General features: G+C 40.9%; 1 protein-coding gene across 5 annotated transcripts in view; it reads left to right on the top strand.

Annotated features, from left to right (window-relative positions):
* The window catches only part of DAPK1 (death associated protein kinase 1), a 93,228-nt gene that overhangs the window by 24,656 nt on the left and 47,093 nt on the right, over window positions 1-21,479 (top strand). For all 5 annotated transcript variants that reach the window (XM_074931323.1, XM_074931322.1, XM_074931325.1 and 2 more), the window contains exon 3: window positions 17,924-18,145. In XM_074931323.1, the coding sequence (XP_074787424.1) occupies window positions 17,924-18,145 (222 nt within the window). The remainder of the gene's footprint in view (window positions 1-17,923; window positions 18,146-21,479) is intronic.

The raw sequence follows: 21,479 nt of genomic DNA, 5'->3' as shown, positions 1-21,479 counted from the left end.
AGCATGTTAGAAACTATGCAGGAAAAATCAGATGTGTTTTGAGAAGTGGATACCATTAAGAAGCTGGAACACAAGGGGATACAATCCCAAAGGATGGTGGTGGTGTTACTATTTTATTTCAGACAATTAAAGAGAGCCAATAGATGAATGAAATTATGATGCATCTATTTGATATTAATTTGATACAAGCTCTTTAATTGTCAGCAATCTGCTGTTATTTCTCATTTTTAGGTTCTGCAAAAGTTAGCCATTCAGCCTTCCAAAGACATGACATTTTGCTTCTTCTCAAACTCCATGTAGAAGCCTTAACTGGAAACCTCATTCTTGTTCCACAAGGAGCACTCATGCAAAGAAAATGCATACTTAATCGGAATCTGTCTAATTATTCAGCAGATGTACTCCAAATTTGCCACCACTCTAGTGCTGCACAACAGCACTTCAAATCCTACCAAAGGAAGAGAACGTTGGTTTTAGTGAAGGGAGCAAGGTGGCTGGTCCTGACACCAGTGGTTTTCATCCATTACTTTCACAAGTACACTCTGATTGTTGTTGAAGCACGAAGCCCTAAATGAAATAATTTGATGTTAAAAAGTGCCAAAGTAACAAAGAACTGTGATCTTCAGTTTGGCATGTTTTAACATAAAAATGTATAGATTGAGTTGCTAGGTCATAGACTCTGTTTTACCTGGAAGGAAGGGGGCTGGAGAATTACGTGTTATCTTAGAGAGTTATGGGCGATTGGGTAAAAATAGTTTGATTTTTTTTTAAAAAAAAGCAAGCTTGTCACTGTCTTCTCCCTCCTCTCCCTCCAGCTATTAAATCTCCCTGTGCATGCGTATTGGAGAGCATATGAATGCCCCAACCCTTTCTGTCTTTTGGAGTAACTTTTACAAAATATTTAGATGCTGTAACTTAGAGCTATATGCAGTAAGCCAAAGAAGCATTAACTTGCTGTGGTTTTGGATAGTTGTTTCATTTAGTTCACTTATAGTAAGAATGTTGATACCAATATTTAGGATAATTGAGAGTGGGAAAGAAAGGAGGTAATAAACTTAAAGCAAACCAGTAGAAATTATGTTTACACCTTTGGAAGAAAAGTGAATTGCAATTAGAAAAGAGATGTGAAACTTCATACATAACAGAACTCCTTGAAGTGAAACATCTTGGCAAATAGAGGAACTTCAGATGGTTCATACTTCAAATAGGGCAGTACTTAAAAATGGACTGGCCTGGGCCCAAAAGCAAATGAATGGGTAGGTGTCCAAGAATTTCCTACTGAAACACCATGGACTAAGAAGCAGAAATTTTTTTGTGGATGTGATATGGGGAGGAGGGGACAGTGGGGGGGAAAATGTGCACATGAGGTAGATACTTTCTATATTATGTAGCAGGATTTGTAGATTAATTTTTTTGCCAGTGCTGCAGACTGATGGGTAACCACATGATGTGCCATCTGCCACTTAGATGTTAAGTTAAATTTAGACTTTGTACATACATATGTTTATTTTTATTCCTTAAAACACTTGTTACAAGTGTTATTTATCCAAATAAGAGTAAATAACTTTGACCGTAGTAGATTTGTGGGGTTTTGAGGTATGTAGCTTTAAATTATTAACTTCTAGTTTACTGTTTATTCCTTTATTTAGATAACAGTAAAGAATTTGTTTAAGGCTGTGTGTTTTAACTTGAACGTGCAATGAGTCCACCCATTTCATACATCTGTAGTTGAGAACAGGTTCTGACTGTTTCTCTCTATGTAATAAATAAGCTCTGCTAAGTGTTAAAGGTGCTAGGAAAGTGTGAATGCCACGTTTAGGGTGCAGCACTCTGTTTATTCCAGAAAGGAAACATAATTGTCAGGGTTGGGTTTTGTTTGTTGGTTGTGGTTTGGGGTTTTTTTCTGAGTATGTTTCTTTAGTGTGCTTTGCCATTTTATTATGAAGGTAAGCTAGGCAAGTTGGAAGGAAACTAAGTGTTGTGCTCAGGACATAGCATACACAGCAAGAGAGTGATTTGGAGAAGAGCATCTCTCCTAGGATAGACTTTGTGGGGACTCCACCACCTCCCTGGACAGTCCATTCCAATGCCTAACAACACATTCTGTAAAGAAATTATCTATTACCTAGTCTAAACCTTCCCTGGCTCAATTTGAGTCCATTCCCTCTTGTCCTGTCGCTTATTACTTGGTTAAAGAGACTCATCCCCAGCTCTCTTCCACCCTCCTTACAGGTAGCTGTAGAGGGTGATGAGATCTCCCCTCAGCCTCCTCTTCTCCAGACTAAACACCCCAGTTCCCTCAGCCGCTCCCCATACGACCTGTGCTCCAGACCCTGCACCAGCTTCGTTGCCCTTCTCTGGACACACTCGAGTCATTCAATGTCCTTTTTGTAGTGAGGGGCCCAAAACTGAACACAGGAATCGAGGGGCGGCCTCCCCAGTGCCGAGTACAGGGGTCAGATCCCTTCCCTGTCCCTGCTGGCCACGCTATTGCTGACACAAGCCAGGATGCCATTGGCCTTCTTGGCCCCCTGGGCACACTGCTGGCTCCTGTTCAGCTGGCTGTCAATCAGCACCCCCAGGTCCCTCTCTGACTGGCAGCTCTCCAGCCACTCCTCCCCAAGCCTGTAGTGCTGCTGGGGGTTGTTGTGGCCCAAGGGCAGCCCCCGGCATTTGGCCTTATGGAAACTCCTCCAGTTGGCCTCAGCCCATGGCTCCAGCCTGTCCAGGTCTCTCTGCAGAGCCTCCCTACCCTCGAGCAGATCAACACTCCCACCCAGCTTGGGGTCATCTGCAAACTGACTGTGAGGGTGCACTCGATCCCCTCGTCTAGATCATCAATAAAGATGTTAAACAGGAGCGGCCCCAACACCGAGCCCTGGGGGACACCACTCGTGACCGACCACCAACTGGATTTAACCCTGTTCACCATAACTCTCTGGACCCGGTCATCCAGCCAGTTTTTAACCCAGCGAAGTGTGTGATTGTCCAAACCTCAAGCAGCCAGTTTTGCCAGGAGAATGCTGTGGGAAACGGTGTCAAAAGCCTTGCTAAAGTCAAGGTAAATTACATCCACAGCCTTTCCCTCATCCAATAAGCAGGTCGCTCTGTCATAGAAGGAGATCAGGTTTGTCAGGCAGGACCTGCCTTTCATAAACCCATGCTGACTGGGCCTGAGCATCTGGTTGTCCCTCATGTGTTGTGTGATGTTACTCAGGATGAGCTGCTCCATCAGCTTCCCAGGCACTGAAGTCAAGCTGACAGGCCTGTAATTTCCCAGATCATCCTTCTGACCCTTCTTATAGATGGGTATCACATTGGCCAATTTCCAATCAGTTGGGACCTCCTTGGTTAGCCAGGACCGCTGGTAAATGATAGTGGCCTGGCGAGCACCCCAGCCAGCTCCTTCAGCACCCTCGGGTGTATCCCATCTGGTCCCACAGACTTGTGTGTGTCTGTGTGATGCAGCAGGTCACTGACTGTCTCCTGGATTGCAGGGGGGTTGTTCTCCCAGTCTCTGTATTCTGGCTGTGGAGGCTGGATTTCATCAATACAACTAATCTTGTTATTAAAGACTGAGGCAAAGAAGGCATTAAGCACCCCAGCCTTTTCCTCATCACTTGTTGCCATATTTCCTCCTGCATCTAGCAGGGGATGGAGACTCTCCCTGGACTTTCTTTTGCTGTTGACATACTTATAGAAACATTTCTTGTTGTCCTTGATTGCAGAGGCCAAATTAATTTCCAGTTGGGCTTTAGCCCTTCTGATTTCCACCCTGCATAGCCTCACAGCCTCTTTGTAATCGCTGTGTGTGGCTAGCCCCTTCTTCCAAAGGCTGTAAACTCTCCTTTTCTCCCTGAGTTGCAGCCAAAGCTCCCTGTTCAGCCAGGGATGTCTTCTCTGGCACCGGCTTCTCTTACAGCATCTGGTGACAGCCTGCTCCTGAGCCATTAACACTTCCTTCTTAGAGAGCGCCCAGCCTTCCTGGGCCCCTGTACCCTTCAGGAGAGTCTCCCTGGGGATCCTTTCAAGCAGGTGCCTAAACAAGGCAAAGTCAGCTCTTCTGAAGTCCAGGATGTCAGTCCTGCTTAGCTCTCTCCTGACCTCTCTAAGAATAGAGAACTCTATTATTTCATGATCTCCGTGCCCTAGTCGGCCTCCAACCTCCAAATCGTCCACAAGCCCTTCTCTGTTCACAAAGAGGAGATCCAGCAGGGCACGTTCTCTGGTGGGTTCACCAGCTGTGTCAGGAAGTTATCTCCCACACATTCTAGGAATCTTTGGGACTGGTCTTGTTCTGCCGTGTTGTATTTCCAGCAGATGTCTGGGAAGTTAAAGTCGCCCACAAGAGCAAGGGCAAGTGATCGTGAGATTTCACCTAAGTGCCTATAAAATATCTCATCCATCTCATCCATCTCTCTGTCCTGGTTGGGTGGCTTATAGTTGACTCCTACTACAACATCTGCCCTGTTGGCCTCCCCCCTGATTCTAATGCAAAGACACTCCACCCTGTCTTCACTACACTTGTGCTCAAAGCAATCATAACAGTCCTTAATTTACAGAGCCACCCCACCACCTCTCCTTCCCTGTCTGTCCCTCCTAAAGAGCTTGTAGCCATCAACTGGCACACTCCAGTCATGGGAGACATCCCACCATGTTTCTGTAATAGCAACAACATCGTAATTTTCCTGTTTCATCACAGCTACAAGCTCCTCCTGTTTGCTACCCATCCTGTGTGCATTGGTATACATGCACTTCAGATGGGCTGGTTTTTTCCCCCCTTCCCCCTTCAAATCTAGTTTAAAGCTCTGTCAATGAGCCCAGCTAACTCCTGCCCCCAAATCCCCTTCCCTCTCCGGGACAGGTGAATCCTGTCTAATTTCAAAAGATCAGATGCCCTGTATACCAACCCATGATTGAAGAATCCAAAGCCCTAATGGTAACACCAGTCTTGGAGCCACCTATTCATCTGCTGAATTCTCCTGTAATCTTCCTCATCCATCCCCCCAAGCAGAGGGATGGAGGAGAATACAATTTGTGCCCCTGACTCCTTAATCAGTTTCCCAAAGGCCATGAAATCTCTCCATTGATTTAGGCTTTCTCCTGGTAATGTCGTTGGTACCTGTCAGAAAAACCAAGAGAGGGTAGTAGTCCTTGGGTCTCACTAGAGCGGGGAGTTTTGCTGTGAGGTCCTTGACCCGTGCCCCAGTGAGGCAGCAGACTTCCCTATGAAGCGGGTCCGGTCTGCATATTGAGCCTTCAACACCCCTCAGAATGGAGTCACCCACTACAATGACTGTTCAGGGGTTCTTTTTAGAACTGGTTTTAATACCTGCTCTGGAACTTCCCAGCCTTGGTGGACCTTGGTCTTTCTCCTTGTTTGACTCATTTTCTTCATCCTTCTCTGCTTCATTCAAAAGTTCCAGGGCCCTGTACCTATTGCAAAGGCACACCATGGAAGGTGAGAGGGAGGTCAGGAGAGGATTTTCCTGCCTCCCTGAGCAGGGACCTGTTTCCAGTCTCCCCATCTCTCAGGTACCCTCCTGCGTGGTGATCACCTGCCTCTTCTGGAGCCTCCGTTTGTTCCTGTTGCTTCAGGGGTGTTAAGGTGCTACTCCACCAATCAGTTTCCCTTTCGCACTCCCTAATACTTCTTAATCTTTCAGCCTCTTCTCCAAGTCCAGCCACCAGGCTGAGCAGGTCACCCCGCTGATGGCAGCGCACACAGGTGCTGTCCCTGCTGCCCTCCGGCAGGATGGACGGGCTCAGGCACTCCCTGCAGCTGGGGACCCGGACACTGCGTGTTTGCCTGGCAGCTCCGTCTGGGTTGCCACGTTCTTTCTGGTGGTGGTTTTGATGCGCATGGAGACCATGGTTCAGTCCACTCGTGGAGGATGATAAGATGACAACTCGTTCAGATGATCTCTGGAGCCAGGAGAGGGGCTGTGCCCTGCCCGCTCGCCCTGCCTGCGCCAACTGCTGCGCCAGGCCCTGTTCGCCGCCCTGTTCGCCGCGGCCCTGGGGGCTGCTCTTGTACATGAGGGCCTTGGGCGTTGTCTCCTCCCACCCCGAGTCCCCGCTGCCCTCGGTCGCAGCTCGCTCTTCCCGCTCAGGGGGGAGGTGACTTGAGGCTCTCCCTCTTCCCTGGGCTTCTGCCTTCTTGTCTTGCGGTTTTGCCGCGGGTTTTTGATGCTTTCAGAAGGGTCCCCAACCACTATCCTCCTCTTCACAGACCATCAATTCATGATTGGTGTGGAAGAAAGGAAAGGAGGATGAGTTAGTAGGAGATGCCATGCTCCAGTCTTAACTTTTGGACTTGTCAGTTTTGTTGCCCTTGACATTATTTCCAGTCAGGAAGTGGAATAAAGTTGTGAGATAGTTGCAGCTGTACGTAATAAAGTAAACCATTTTACTCAGAGGTCTTCACTGGAAGGCAGATGCTATATTACATTTAGCAGATGGGAGCAATTTCCATGAATCTTCCAAGTACTTACCAAAATTACTCCATTGTACCAGTGCTGAAAAGAAAAATACTACCCAGAGAAATAGTTTGAAGACTTCTGTATGAATGCTTAAGTCTTCTAAAGTATCCATCAGTATTAAGTCTTACACATTTACACAACATTTTGCATAAGGTTGTTCTGTGTCATGTCTCAATCAAAGTAATGGTTTAGTGTACAATTTTTTCACTTATTTTGTATCTGAATTGTATAAATCCATTTTATTGGCTATGAAAAAGTTAGAAGGGTTATTTTTAATACCATAAGAAATTTGAAGACAACCTGGGAAAATAGAACTTAAATTCATTTTGCAGTTATCTAAATTGAGGGAAATAGTCATAGGGAATTTTTCTTTCCCTTAAAAAGATGAAAAATCAATAAATGTTAAGCTGAATTTAAGACTATGTAGCGTATGGAAACACACAACTTTGGCAGCTTCAGAGGTTAAGCTTAAGGACTGTGCAGAGGCAATGTTTATTGTAAAGCATTTTCTTCTGAGCGTGTGGCTTTTGACTGACTTAGTGAAGTCTCTATTACACTACTGAGTTATCTGCCAATTTGAGCTTATGGATGTTAATTCTTATTTAAAGTCCTAGGTTAAACTTTGTTGTGTAATTTTTTTAAACAGTGATGAAATGCCTTGGTAAGCCTTGACTGTGTCTCACAATTACATGCTTTGCTTGGCAGTTCTGTTGAGATGATCAATATCTGTTGAAGTATTGTGTATACTAAAACACTTGGTTTGTACAGAACTTTCTGTTGTTATGTAACTCCCATATAACTTCTATAACATCAACTTCTTTGCTATTTTGAACTAAGACCAATGGTATCTTTAATAGACACAAATTTGTGTTCAGTGCAGATAAATCTTCAGGGGTGATATTCTTCATGTGATTTGTTTATATTAAATTTGTTACACATGTTTGTTACAGCATTTGGTTATAATTCATTATCTTTGCCTTTACTTTGTGTAATTAAAATGTTCTTAAAACACCATTTACTTTTTCCTGTACTGTAATGTTTGATGCGTTGAATCAAGTACTTATCTGAACATCATGTTAAAGTGGTAAAGTAAACCACATTTCAGTCACATCTAGTTAAGTATCAACTTAAGGAAAGTACAAATGGGTTCTCTTTCAAACAGAACCTACACTGATATTTTTTCAATAGGTGTTCTCACATGTAATCACACAATAAACCATCTCTTAACATTGCTTTCCATAATTCCTTCCATTCTTTCCCCTCCGCAGTCATGTGCCAACACTCAGGAATTGCACAGAGTAGATACATTTGCAAGTTCCCTGGGATATCTGGCATTATTACCCAGTCAGAACACATTTTGCACACGGAAATCCTGTTCAGTTTAGAGCCCTGACTTGAAACAAAGCCTCCCTTAAAAGGATAAAAATGCAAAGGTGCTCTCATTGGGTAAGAGAGAACTGTGCTCTCATTTGGTTACATAGCAGCCATACTTGGCAAGGGCTATGCTTAGCCTTCAGGCAAAGCGCATCAGCAGGATGCAGATGTTGCAGACTTTTTGATTCTTTATTTATTTTCCAAGGTGCCGTGTTTCTAATTAAAAATCCTTTTCAAGGACAGTAATTCAGTTATTTATTACAAATACAGAATATATCAAATATCTATTCACTCCACAGTATAGTATATATAAAATAAACTATAAACAAAATACCATGCAGTCAATTTTATTTTTGTATCCTGTTTTTACAATGCTGTTGTGATGTATAGAGAGATACTGTCATATTTATACATACATAAAGAGGAAGTGAAAGCATTTACATATATTGCATGTAAACAGGAAGGAAAGATGGTTTTTTTAACTTGAGATCTGTTCCACTTCACAAAATTAAGCTTGATCATCATGAGATTACGTTTTTTTTCTAAACCTCTTGTTTCTAAATGTGAACAATTTTTCAGTCATCTGAAGTTGAAATTTACTGTCAAATTGCTGATATGTAGGATCCACATTCCATCGTCTCTGTGTGATGGACTGTACTAGTTAATAAGTGCTTTTCAGCTCAGCAATTATATGCGCAGGGGTGTGCGTGTGCATGAATGCTCCCAGCAGTTCCAACTTGACTAGCATTAACAGTGTTGGAAAAACTTAATAGTTCTCTGAGTAGAATGCAAAAATCCCAAGCACATCAGCCCCTCTTCCTTTAGGTGAGAGTGTTGGGGAAGGGCCATGGGAAGGTGTACTGGTGTGCTTGGTCTTACTTTCAGCATGTGGGTACAATACACTAACAGTGTTCCAAATCACAGAATCATCTAGGTTGGAAAAGACCCTGGAGATCATCTAGTCCAACCATTAACCTAACATTGACAGCTCCCAACTACACCATATCCCTCAGCACTATGTCGACTTGACTCTTAAACACCTCCAGGGATGGGGACTCCACCACTGCCCTGGGCAGCCCATTCCAACACCTAACAACCCCTTCTGGAAAGAAATGCTTCCTAATATCCAGTCTAAACCCTCCCTGGTGCAATTTGAGGCCATTACCTCTTGTCCTGTTGCTTGTTACTTGGTTAAAGAGACTCATCCCCAGCTCTCTGCACCCTCCTTTCAGGGAGCTGTAGAGGGCGATGAGGTCTCCCCTCAGCCTCCTCTTCTCCAGACTAAACACCCCCAGTTCCCTCAGCCGCTCCCCGAACGACCTGTGCTCCAGACCCTGCACCAGCTTCGTTGCCCTTCTCTGGACACACTCGAGTCATTCAATGTCCTTTTTGTAGTGAGGGGCCCAAAACTGAACACAGGAATCGAGGTGCAGCCTCCCCAGTGCTGAGTACAGGGGTAAAATCTAGCTCTCTTTCTTAATCCCATTTTCTCTGAGCTATCTAGAGCTGTCTGATTAATCTGCTCCTGCTTAATAGTGATTGCTGTTCTGGGGAGCTGTGTTCAGTAAGATACGATCTTGACCAAATCTGTACATGGATAATAGTCTGTGTAGTAAGCCTTGGAAATGCCAGTCCTACTATTGATCATGTGGTCTTTTTAAAATGTGTGGCTCAGAAAGTCATGTAGTACTATGATAAACTGGTATCATGAAGATACTTTGTAGCATAGTCTTCCCTTCAGTACTGGATGCACATCCATACATGTACACAGACAAGAAGTAGTCTTCAGTGTTCTCATCTCTTTTAGTCCATCATCCCATGTAATTATTCCTCTAAAATTTTTCATACATAACTCAGAGCAATATAAAGCGTGTGAAACAGTAAACAGGGTAGTGTCTTTCTTGTGCTCTGTCACAGACAAAGTTCTTTATCATGCTGTTATGTCCTCCATTAGGACTAGTGGCTCCTCTGGGCTTCTAAGAAAACAATGAAGAGACTGAAAAATCACTTTTCTGTAAGCTTAGTAAACATCTAGAGAAGTCTGTTAGCAGTCTAATGAAACTGCGGAAAGCAGCAGAGCGGCAGAGATTTCCAGTTTCATCATCATAATGTGATGATGAATACATACCTGAAATGCATGATGAGTTGCTTTTAAAAATAACCAAACCACAAAAATATGAGGCATGAGCTTATAAAATTCTGAAGAAAAATACAGATTGGACAAATTCTCTACTTCACTTTCTGGTCCATCCTGCAACCTGACTTCAGTTCTATGAAGTTACGGTAAGTAGTTTAGTCTGTGGATGGCTGAAAAAGTTAACTTAGCCCACTTGCTTCTTAGTGTTTGAAACCTTGGGTTCTGACTGCTGCATACTGTGATAGCATGTCTTACAGATACTATCAGAGTGTTTATCTTTCTGTTAATTTCAGTATAAGTTTAGTTACACTGTTTGAACTGTATTTGAATAGGTAGTACATTTGAGGTTTCAGTTAATTTGTGCAGACAAAAAATAGTATCTGATAATGCAATGTTTTTGCTAATAAAATGTTTCATAGAGTAATAATACAGATTTTTAAAAAGTTGTTACATTTTTTTGCTTAAAATATTACGTAAGGGAAGAAGTAATTTTTATAGTCTGGATGTTTTGGTAAAATAACTTCTGATGAAATATTTTGTGCATTCATACTGAAAGACAGTGAAACTGTTTTGTCATCACATACATTCAGTTCCTATATAGAGATCAGGGTATATCTGAAACTTGGTAATTTTACACCAAAAGATACTCTAAAGCAGAAATTAGGAAAGGTAATTTAGGAGACACGGCGATTCTAAGTGTATAAACACATCTATGTGTAACAAGAAACTCGGTAGGAAATACAATTGTCAGTACATTTGTTTGTGTTTGCTTTATAAATATGTCTGATTTTTCCCTTCCTTGCTGTCCTTGCTCTTTTTGTCTTTGATGCTTTTCCAAACTATTTCTAAGGAAAGTGTACCAGCATGCATTTTACTGATGATTATAAATTACAACGTGATTTAAACTCTGTATATGTTGGAGATGTACTGCGCAATTGCATAATGTGTTACTCTTCAGCCTTTGTACTTTCAGCTTTCTACTATTTATAGTTTCATGGTGAAGTTTAAGTCATTGTGTTAGCTTTTCTGTATTAGCAGTAGTTGTAAAAGACCAGTCCTAACAACAATCTCTGTGGTGCGCCATCCAGTTTCAGCTGCTTAGTCACTCATACAGTAGTTGAGGAGTATTTTCTCTTTAACTTAAATGCTGTATCATGTTTAACTACTCTTTGACCTGTTTAGTACTGCTTTTTTTCGTCTATCTTCAAAGTTACTGTTTCTATTGTGTCCTTTTCTGTAACAAGTATTTATGTGTGGCTGAAACACATTTACAGTAATGGGTAGCCTTCAGGTGCTTCCAGCTTTTTCTCCTACTGAGCAATTAAGTGGTGTTCCCTCACCTTATGGAGGGGTCAGTTACTTTGAGTGCTGCTCCTTAGACTCACTATGGACTGTAAAAATGCATTTCTCTGCCATGGACACAAAGCAGACAGCTCCACTGTCAACTGAGAGATGGGTGTCTCTGTCAGCACTTGAAGTGTAAACTTGTTACTTATGCTGAAAACGGTTTTGCCAGAGCTGTTTAAAAAAAAAAAAGGGGGGGGGGGGGGGGGGGGAGGAAGCCTACTCATCTGTTCAGGATCCATGTATCCTTCAGATACAGCTGTTCTGTGTTCTTGTCTTCATGTTGCTTGTCACTTATTTTCAAAGCTCTTTAGTACTTGAAGAACTTGCAGCTAAACAATACCTGTTGAATGCTTTTAGAGTCTGTGCTAGAAAATTAAACGTTGCAGGGCAAGGGAAGGAGCACAGAAATTGTAAGCACTGTACAAGTATTTCTGACTTTCAGAGCCTGAACAACTATGGTACGAGTTTATCAGTCAGTCCTGCATTCATTTCTGCCTGTACTCTTTCTCTGGCTGCAAAATTAAAAACAGGACTTAGGGAAAGGGCCCTTATGTTCCCTAACATGCCCTCTGAAGGGGAAAGAAAAGATGTGCATGCGCACTTATAGAAACTCTACCTGGCAAGATACATTGGTTTAGAGTATCCCAGTTTATTTGTCAAGATCAGTGAAGGTTTTTTTCCCTTGCAGGTGTTAACACTGGTAGCTAGCACTAAAACTACTATTCTGTGAAATAGGTTGTCTTTTGAGGGTGATACACATGAAACACTACTGCTTTCCAGTTGCATCTGCTTGGAGTGCTCTATTAACCTATTAACCATGCCTTACTCTACCCTGCTAATGCTGATAATAGCTTGTCTTCTTAATGGGTGTGACACTTTATACTGGTGACTCTCAGCTGAGGTACTGTAAGCCTTATACATCCAAGAGAGGCTCTCAAGTGCCTTATAAAGTTTATTGTCTTTTGTACGACCACAAAGAAGGAGAGAGGAAGGAGGGGAAAGTGATTGCCTCCAATTTGACATCACAGCTGAACTGAAAATGTTGTTTTGCTTGATTAGAAGGTGGAGAGGGGACAAAATGTAGCTATAATCCTTCACAGTTTGTGGATAAGTCTTCCTTTCCTTTGGAAAAGGCTCAGGTAATGCTGCCTCACTGGCAAGTTTTGTGAGAGTTAACCTTATTAGCAGAAGCAGCTCAGATGCCCTTGATGACAGACAGTGGTGACTGATGGAGCTGACTGATGCTGAGACACTGCTGGGGGTGGAAATCACCTGCTCAGTTGGCCTGCCCTGATACAGATCTCTAAGGAAAGACGGTATGTCCACAGTCTGCTCGCAACTTTCACTGCGGAAGACAAATGTCTCTGTAGTTCAGTTTCAGTTCATTTAATGGGCTAATCTAATAGCATTATATAAGCCTCTTCCTGTTTGTTTAATGTAATTTTAAAAAGGCAGTCAAACAAATAGTAAAGCCAGTTGGATCTTAATATATTGCATTTTCAGAGTTGACTAGTGACTACCAATTTTTTTTAAATCTAAAGAAAAGTGCCAAAGTGTCAGAAATTTGCCAAGGCATCTTACTGCTCTGATGTCAACATAATGCCTTTTCCTTATTCCTATCCCCTGCTCCCATTAAGCTTTGCTTTTGAATGCAGTCCTCAGAAGATAACATGGAGAAGTCCCCCATGCTTGCCCTACTGTGGCAATAAATATTAGAAAATTGGTCCATCAGGGTTACTGTAGGAGGGTTCTCGAGGCAAGAGTTTCAATCCTTGCAGAAGAGCCGGTGCAGAACGCTGGGAGTAGGGAGGAATACAGGGTGTCTGCCACCCCTGTGATCATCACTGTGATCATCCTTCTGGAAGAAATGTAGGGACTTTTTTGTTTTTTCTCTTTTATTCAAAAATGTCTGTCTCTAGTTGAAACTATCTATGCTAATGTGTAGTTGTTCTGTGATCCCGCTAAGCCAAGACCAATAAAGAGTGGAGTGTAGGTGCTTTATTGGTGACTTCATCACCTCTATGTATAACTTTTGCGTATATATATATATATATATACGTATGTATGTATTGTAAAGGGTACTGGGTGTCTGTCTTATGATGTAAAAAAGATGGAGAAATATAATAATTAGGTAATGGGATAAGTACTTGTTCTGAAGCAAGTCTGAAAAATCACTGAATGTGGAAATACCATGCCAAGTGTCCCAAAAAGAGTGGATTTAGCATAGTAATTAACTACTGGTTGCCTAAGCATTACAAGATCACAAAATAAATTACTGTTATTAGCAGAAGTATTTCTTCTCATGTCAAGCTGTCATCCTGCTTCACTGTTTAACCTGGTTCTGCTATGTGGAAAAAGAAAGGTCAGATACTTTATTAAGTGTGCCTTTGTGATTTTCCTCTGTATTTTTTTCAGTGTAATTGTTTCCTAAAATGGCAGTCATTTTTTGACCCTACCCACTTTAAATCAATCCTACAAAAGCAAGGATATTTGAAAAACTAAGGGGCTTTTCTGGCTTTGGAGGCACTGTATGAATGAATGCTGGATCTGAAACTGTAGTGTCTGTGGGAGAGTATTACTGCATATAGATGTGTTAGGCCATACAGAGCTGACTTAAAACAGCTTGTTGCTGCAGTGATTGAAGCTTAAGTGGATCTGCATGTGCAGCATTTAATAACAACTAATTGTGGGTTTATGTGCTGAATACCACAACATCAACAATAATAAGGTTACTAATCTAGATACCTGTTAGTTGGTAACTTTATTGCAGCCTTGAGCAGTGTCAAAGAGCCTGCCGTCTGAATAAACCATGGACAGGACCAATCTATAAAGGCATATAGTTTTAAACAATATATTGGTCTTTTGATAATGCTTTTATATTGAATTGTGATCTATCAGGGCATCCTTCAAACAGGTGGTCATAGCTGGAGAAAAAGGTAAAAGACTGAAAAACTAAAGCTGCATAGCTCAGAAGAGGAGGAGAGAGATCTGCTTGTCTTACCTGGGCCCCTTTGTATCAGTAGGTCAGTACAGCTCATGATGTAATGGTCACAGTTGACCCATTGCCAAAATAAGATTAAATAGGCTTAGCCTTAAAGGCATTTGAAGCATAAAATGGCTTTGGGAGTGGTAGAATTCAAATATGAATAATACTTGTCCTGGTTCAGCTAGGATTGGGTTAAGTTTCCCTGGCAGGGGGAAGGGATGTCCAGGCGGGTTATTCATACCATGCTGACGTCAGGTCTGCTGCAGCGCGGGAAGCTTTTTCCTTTGTGGCTTTGGTCGCAGAAAGCATGCATGGCGGGATGGTTGTGTCCTTGCAGTATTTCTCTGTATATCTTTTGTCATGTTTACTATTCTTACCGTTTGTTGTTGTTAGTATTGTTCAGATTGTTTATTACACTGTTGTATTAAGTTTCTTCTTATTTTAACCCAGGGTTTGTGCCCTACTTGTGCCCAAGAGTGGGGGAGGGACAACAGCAACGTGGTCTCCAGTCCTGGCAGGGCTTAAAACCATCACATACCGTGGAAAAATAATTTCTTCATTTTACAGGTCCACTGCCAGTGCATGTTTAAAAAGACTTGCAGGCTGGTTTTTTATTTAGAAAGAAGCCTAAAAGGCATTACTCTCTCCAGTGAAGAAGGTCTAAAGGAAAACTTATATCATGGGCTAACGATTGGAAACTCAAACACAAAAATTTTCCAGAGGTCAGTGATACATGCTTTCTCAGTGAAGCATAGGTAACTCTTAATCCCAGTCAACTTTTATAACTAAATCTTCTTGGATATCAAAGTATATTTTATGTCTATATACTTCAGATTTACTTTTCAGTCCCAGCTTCTCCAGAGCTGATGTTAGCAGTAATTTTGGGTTTTAGTCTTTTGGATTTTGTTGTTGCATTTGTTTTGTTTGCGTTGTGGGGTTTTTTGGACTTTTTTTTTTTTAAATGAAGCAATAGCTTTTGCCAAACCTACAGGGTGAGCACCCGTAAAGAAGTGGTTAGCCCTGTAGCATTCAAGTCTATGGATGAATCATAAGCAGAAATACTTTTCCTTCCTCTGTCAGGCAGTTTAGATTGCTAGATTAAAAGCCAGCCATGTGGTCAAAAAACAGTGACTTTTTACTTCCTTCTGGTCTGTGAGCTTGAGTAGCTGTTCAGAGTTGTGGTAGCACCTACATCTCTCTACTGCCTGACTTTGTAGTTTTGATGGAACCGTGAACTTCATGAAAAGCCAATTGCTTTTTAAATAACCCTGAATATCTCTGTGAAGATGTGCGTGTTATGGGGGAGAGAGTGAGAGAATCGCTGCTTTTCCCTGCCGTAAGCATGGGCCAGTAGACTGCTTCTTGGCAGCACTGCAAATAGCTAAGTGCACACTCCACTCTGGCTGTCTGTCCCACAGTGCAAAATTGCTCAGACCTTGGAGATAAAACCCATAGCTTCTGTTGCAGGAAGAGTTGTGGAGTTGAACTGAACCAAGCAGAGAGTGATGATGTACCTTAAGTTACCTTGTCTAGCCCTCTGCCTCCAGTTTAGGATGACACATCTTCCAGAGGTCCTGTGTGATATCTGCCAGCCCCACATGAATGTCTTAGGTGTCCAAGAGCATCTTAGATAGCTCGAGCTGACCAAGTCTAGGCAAGTGAAGCAGGTCTTCCAGCCTATATGTAATGGGGAAGAGGACGTGGTGTGGTCTAAAGCACTGCTCTGTCCAGTGCAGTTTGTAATAATAATGTGTTGGAGCCTGTCTGGTGAACCTGGCTGTTCACAACTTTGTACAAAATTGGGGGTGGTGTGGAGGTGGGTGGGAATTTAAGGCAAGAATTTTTTTCATGCAGCATGAAGTCATCTCACCAGTTCATAAAGTACTTTCATGAAATAATGAAACTTGAATGGTGATCATAATGTTGAAGTAAAACCAAACCTCAAAACTTAAGACTGTTGACTTGACTGCTTCTCTCAGAGTTTACTTTTCTCACAGCCTATGGCTGCATTCAAAGGCTTGCCAGCTGGTGGTGGCTACTCTAGAGTCCCTTTGTAGGAGTTCATAGGAGAGGATCCTTCTCTGCCCTGCCTTCTGCAGGTGAGAGTCATTTAGCCTTGCCCAAATGCATATCCCAGTTCAAGATTATTTGTCACTTGGGGTTCTGCATGGGGTCAGCACAGTATTGATGCCAGTGGTGACCCAGCAGCATAACTTACTCTTGGCTGATCAACCCTCTAAATTCAAAAATAATGAGTGTGATTTTTTTTTTTCCCTTACAGCATGTTAATATCTCCATTTACTGCATAACACTGTGCTGATCAGTTGTCATCTTCTATTTTCTGTCATGCATTCCTTAATTGCTTAATTACTTTATCAACATATTTGACACATGCTTGTTCTCCAGTAATAAAGTAGTCATGTGCACTGAGTTCATGCATGAGATGTGTAGTTTTGAGTGATTTTCACTTGGCGCTTTGTCATTATGTGATGCCCTTTTTGTGGGTGATGCGTCTTCCTAGAGATCTCAGTTGTAATTAATTAAGCACTAATACAGGTTAGTTCCTCTTCCAGGTACAGGGTGGAATTAGACATGCTTGCATGTTACATCACTGTGTAGTCAGTCAAGCCTACTAGGTGTAGCATTGATTTAACTGTTGTTTTAAGTCTACTTTAGGGGACACCACTTTTTCAGTTAACAGGGTAGGCTAACTTCAGAAAATTTTTGCATTGGTATCATTTTGTAGTTCTGTGAATTCTTTGTATGGTGAAATAAACCAAAACCAGAATTGCTACAGAATCCTCAGCCAGAGATTAAGAAAACTTAAAAGGAAAACTCAGCAATATTAGAAATCCTGTTCATGCTTTAACTGAGCATTAGATTCCTGGACACTTCTGATCTGAACCAGTATGTAGATGTAGCCCCAAAAGGCTTATATGTCAGTGATAACACGCTGGAGTCAGCAGCTTCCTGGAGTTTCCTGTGATTTCGGGTTTTTGTTCCTCAGTGCCTTGATACTTTTCTCACCCTCAAACTCATCCTACTTAACAATATGATACAATAATTGTAATTCTTGATATTACTGTGTTTAGTCAGTGCTTTTAAAACTAAAAACCAAAGCAGTGTTCTGAAACCCAGTATTGTTTTAAAAATTTTTTAAAAAACAAACGAGGATAGAATAAAATTAATATTGACGAATCATATAGATTGGAAGAAACTCAGTACTATGTCTCTTTCAGAACAAAATAATTTAACATGCATATGGAAGGGGAAATCCAGAAGCCATTGCTTTTCCCCACTAATCTCTGATGCACATATTTGTCAAAAACCCAGTGGTCTGCACAGGTATTCTCTTGTACTTACGGGTATGCTGAAATGTGTATGTATGTACGTTTGTGTAATGTAACTTACCTTTTCTGCGCCCTCTATGGGTTTTTTCAGGCATTATTCTAGACTGCGTAAAAAGCAGTAATGTACTGTAGTCGAGTTGGTAATTCAGAGGTACAGTTGTTTTCCCCCACCATAGTAAATAGAGGCTACTCTAAACTTCCTTGAACCATTCATATTCATTCTTTCCCCATTTTTTTCTTTTTTTATTAGTGGGCAGTTTGCTGTAGTGAAAAAATGCCGTGAGAAGAGCACTGGTCAGCAGTTTGCAGCAAAATTTATCAAGAAACGGAGAACAAAATCCAGCCGGCGCGGAGTGAGCCGAGAAGACATTGAGCGAGAAGTTGGCATACTAAAAGAGATTCGACATCCTAATGTGATCACGCTGCATGATGTGTATGAGAACAAAACAGATGTCATTCTTATTCTGGAACTGTAAGTAGCCCTAGAGACCTGGGGAGGAGTAACAAAATCTTTGTTCATTTCTTTGTCTTAAAAAAATAGACACTTTCTCTGACAGTGATAGTGATCTAATGGATGTTCCTTACCATCTCAAAAGGAAACTAGATAATAGCCTGAGAATTTTTTATTTTTAAGTCAAGAGTTGTAGCTGCTTGATTTCTATTCGTATTTTTCACTGTAAATGCACTACAAAGATTTAAAAAAAATACAGCATATTTAGGAATTTTTTTCTGCTTCTTATTTTAATCATGTTATGGATCTAGAAGAATAGCGTGGAGCTAAATAAATTGATTTAAAGTTAAAAGCAGAGGGAAATAGAGATTCTGAATGCAGGTTAGTTTAGCAAATTTTACTGTGTTTTGTATTGTAAAGGAGCATCACTGAATGCTTTTTCTCTTTTTTTCAACCTGCATAACAGAACAGAATTTTCCCAGTTCTGTCCTGTTGAAGCATAAACTGACCTTTCATATCCTTGTTTAAGTTCCCGTTTTTCATCCAAGGTTATTGCTAATGGATTGATATAAATATGTCAGCAGAGAATACTTCTACATTGTTTAAAGTCTGGCTTCAAGTTCCTCAAAGATCACAAGTTCAGAAGTTAGCATTACTCATGTGTTACAGTTAGACGGTGTCTGCTGGTGGGATGTGTATGTCTTTACATAGTTTGCATGCCTGTCTCTGTATTATTTCCATACATCAGTTAAACATGCTTTAGAATAAGTATTTCATGCAAGCAAGTGATTTTCTTACCAGAATCTTGGGCAGCACTTGTGTTTTTTCCTTGGCTGTTGGTGTGATTTTCTTATGTAGGGTTATGTCTTCCTGATCACTAGCTCTGGTAAATGATATTTCCCTTTGCCTTATAAGGATATTTTAGTGTTGCATGTTTTCAGTAATGTGTAGATTTACAGTATAGATTTAAAAAGAAAACTGGGAAGTAGTGTTTGGAGTTTTATCTTTTCTATGGTATATACGTGCATGATAGTGCTTTGTTATGCTAGAACATGCTTTTACACTTCTAGTCCAGCACGTGTGGCCTTAGTGTAATACTTGTCGCCTGGGTTGTTTTTTTAGCTTCGGAAGTATACACTTGAATGTTTGTCAACTTTGGATAATGTAAGCAAGTATTTTTTTAAAAAAAGCTAAATTAACATCCTCTATGAAGTAAAACTTCATTATATTCCTGTCAGAATATCTACTACTCCTGTTTTTTGTTCAGAACTCTTTAAATGTATTGTGAATACACAGCAAAATTAGTGTGATGCTTCTTCTTCTCCCCACTTGATACTAGTTCTCACATTCCTTCTGTCTATAATGTTACTATCAGTGTATCCCTGTTTCTGCCGTGCTTTCTTTCTGCTCCATAATCTGTCTAGATGAAATCAGGCCAGTGTCTCAACTTGAAAGCTCTGAGGGAAACTCAGTAATCATGGACAGTGGTAGGAGGAATGGGGCCATTCTACCCCCTCCTTCTACATGAGATAGGGGAACTTTTTTGGCAGCAAGGTTGCTGTGTGTGTCTGTGTACCCGCTAACATTCACTGATAATAGAAGCAGATAATGTGTATTAATATTTTGTAAGCTTGGTATTGTGCAGCTCAGCAAACTGTTTGCATTACAGTTTAGTTAATTGTTTTGCCTAGTTAATCCCTATATAGTTTCAGTTGGAGATTTTTCCCCCCCCACTTTTCTAAACTACGTCTTTCAAGTTGAAGCAGTGTTATTTGGGGTATAACAAAGGTATTGCATTTATTTAGTTAGAAGGTTGAAGAGGAAAAGATGACATGTTGGCAGTCCTGTTGTAAACTGAATATACTAATTGCTGTAAATTTTTGTAATTCTCAAAATCACTGTTATTATGTGAAGCTATTGAAAAGGCAAAAGATGGTCATTTTAATTGCACGTTTAGACACTTGAATATGTAATCCCTTTCTTCTAATGTTCTAATACTCCATTTTGCCTAGGGACCTATTTCACTGACATTCCTTGTTCTTACAGAACAATTTCAAACAAATACAAATAAAACTGAAAGCTCATTAAATAACCTGTTTTGCTGTCCTCAGAATCCATCCTAAGTGGCCATTTTCCTTCTGTTTAGAACATAGCTTTTTTCCTGGGACTTACATTTCTTTATGACTGCAAGATGAGACAGTATACCACATACAGACAGGATTTTTTGTAACTTAATTTTTCATTCATTTAGAGAGAAACTAAAAATCAACATTCCAGCTCTGTATGAGAAATTCGTAACAAAACAAAAATCGAGAAGAAACTGATTTTTTTATTAGTAAGCAAGTGTAGTAATGCAAGTTGGGCGTGAGGAAAAGTATCTGGTTTCTGTTCTTGGTAGAAGCTGCAGCCCACAGATGTCAAACCACTGCAGCTGCCCTTTTGGTGGCTGCTGGATGTTAACGTTCACAGTCTCAGAGCAACAGCATCTGTTTCCTGTTCGCTATTGATTTTTATCTCCTGGTTCAGCAAGAGGTTTGCAGTATTGCGTGCAGCCTCCTAAACATTTTTTTTTGCATTATCAATCAGCTGTTTTTCAGAGGTAACTGATGGTAGAAGTTTTCACTTCAGTCACTCGCAGCAAATACAACATCAGCAAAGTATTCAAGATGGTGATTTGTGTGCAGAAATATGTGGGTGATTAGTTAATTATTGAAGTGGTAAGGTCCTCACAGCGCTGAATGCAGGACAGAGCTGCATACCAAAAACTTAACCACGTATGTGTTTGAAGGTTTTTCTCAACTACCTTATGCCGGGAAACTGACCTCCAAAAAAAGAAATTTACAAAACATGTAATTTCTGAAATTTTAAAACCAAATGTTTCCATAAAAGATTCAGCAGTCACACAAGGATGAGATCCTTGAAGAGTCTTAGTTTATTACAGTCTATACAGTCTGGTATATTTAGAGAAATAGGGCATACTTTCATATTTCTAGATCTTACTTAATAGCAGGTGTCTCCTTGATTTGGAAATAACGTTTGAAATTCCCACTCTGTGGACTTTTGTCATCATCTTGCAAGGAATGCTGTGTGTGTTACATATGAACTGGAAGACATTGCCTCTTCCTTAGCTAACTTAAAACTGTAATAGTTTTCTTTTTTCTCCTACCACACAAAATGATTGAATGTCAGATTTTTTTTTCTATCCAGCTGCAGCAACTAATCTCTGTTATATGTTAGAAATACTAAGCTATTTTCAGTGAGCTCTGCTAAAGCCATCATTTTATCAGACCTCAGACTAGAAAACACAGAGGCCTCTGTTCAGTGATAATTATTTTCTTTCCTTAAGCATGTTTTG

The sequence above is a fragment of the Athene noctua genome, chromosome Z (genome assembly GCF_965140245.1).
Source record: "Athene noctua chromosome Z, bAthNoc1.hap1.1, whole genome shotgun sequence".
NCBI lineage: Eukaryota > Metazoa > Chordata > Aves > Strigiformes > Strigidae > Athene > Athene noctua.
Note: the sequence above shows the minus strand (reverse complement) of the source record. Positions and strands in the feature narration are given on the sequence as shown.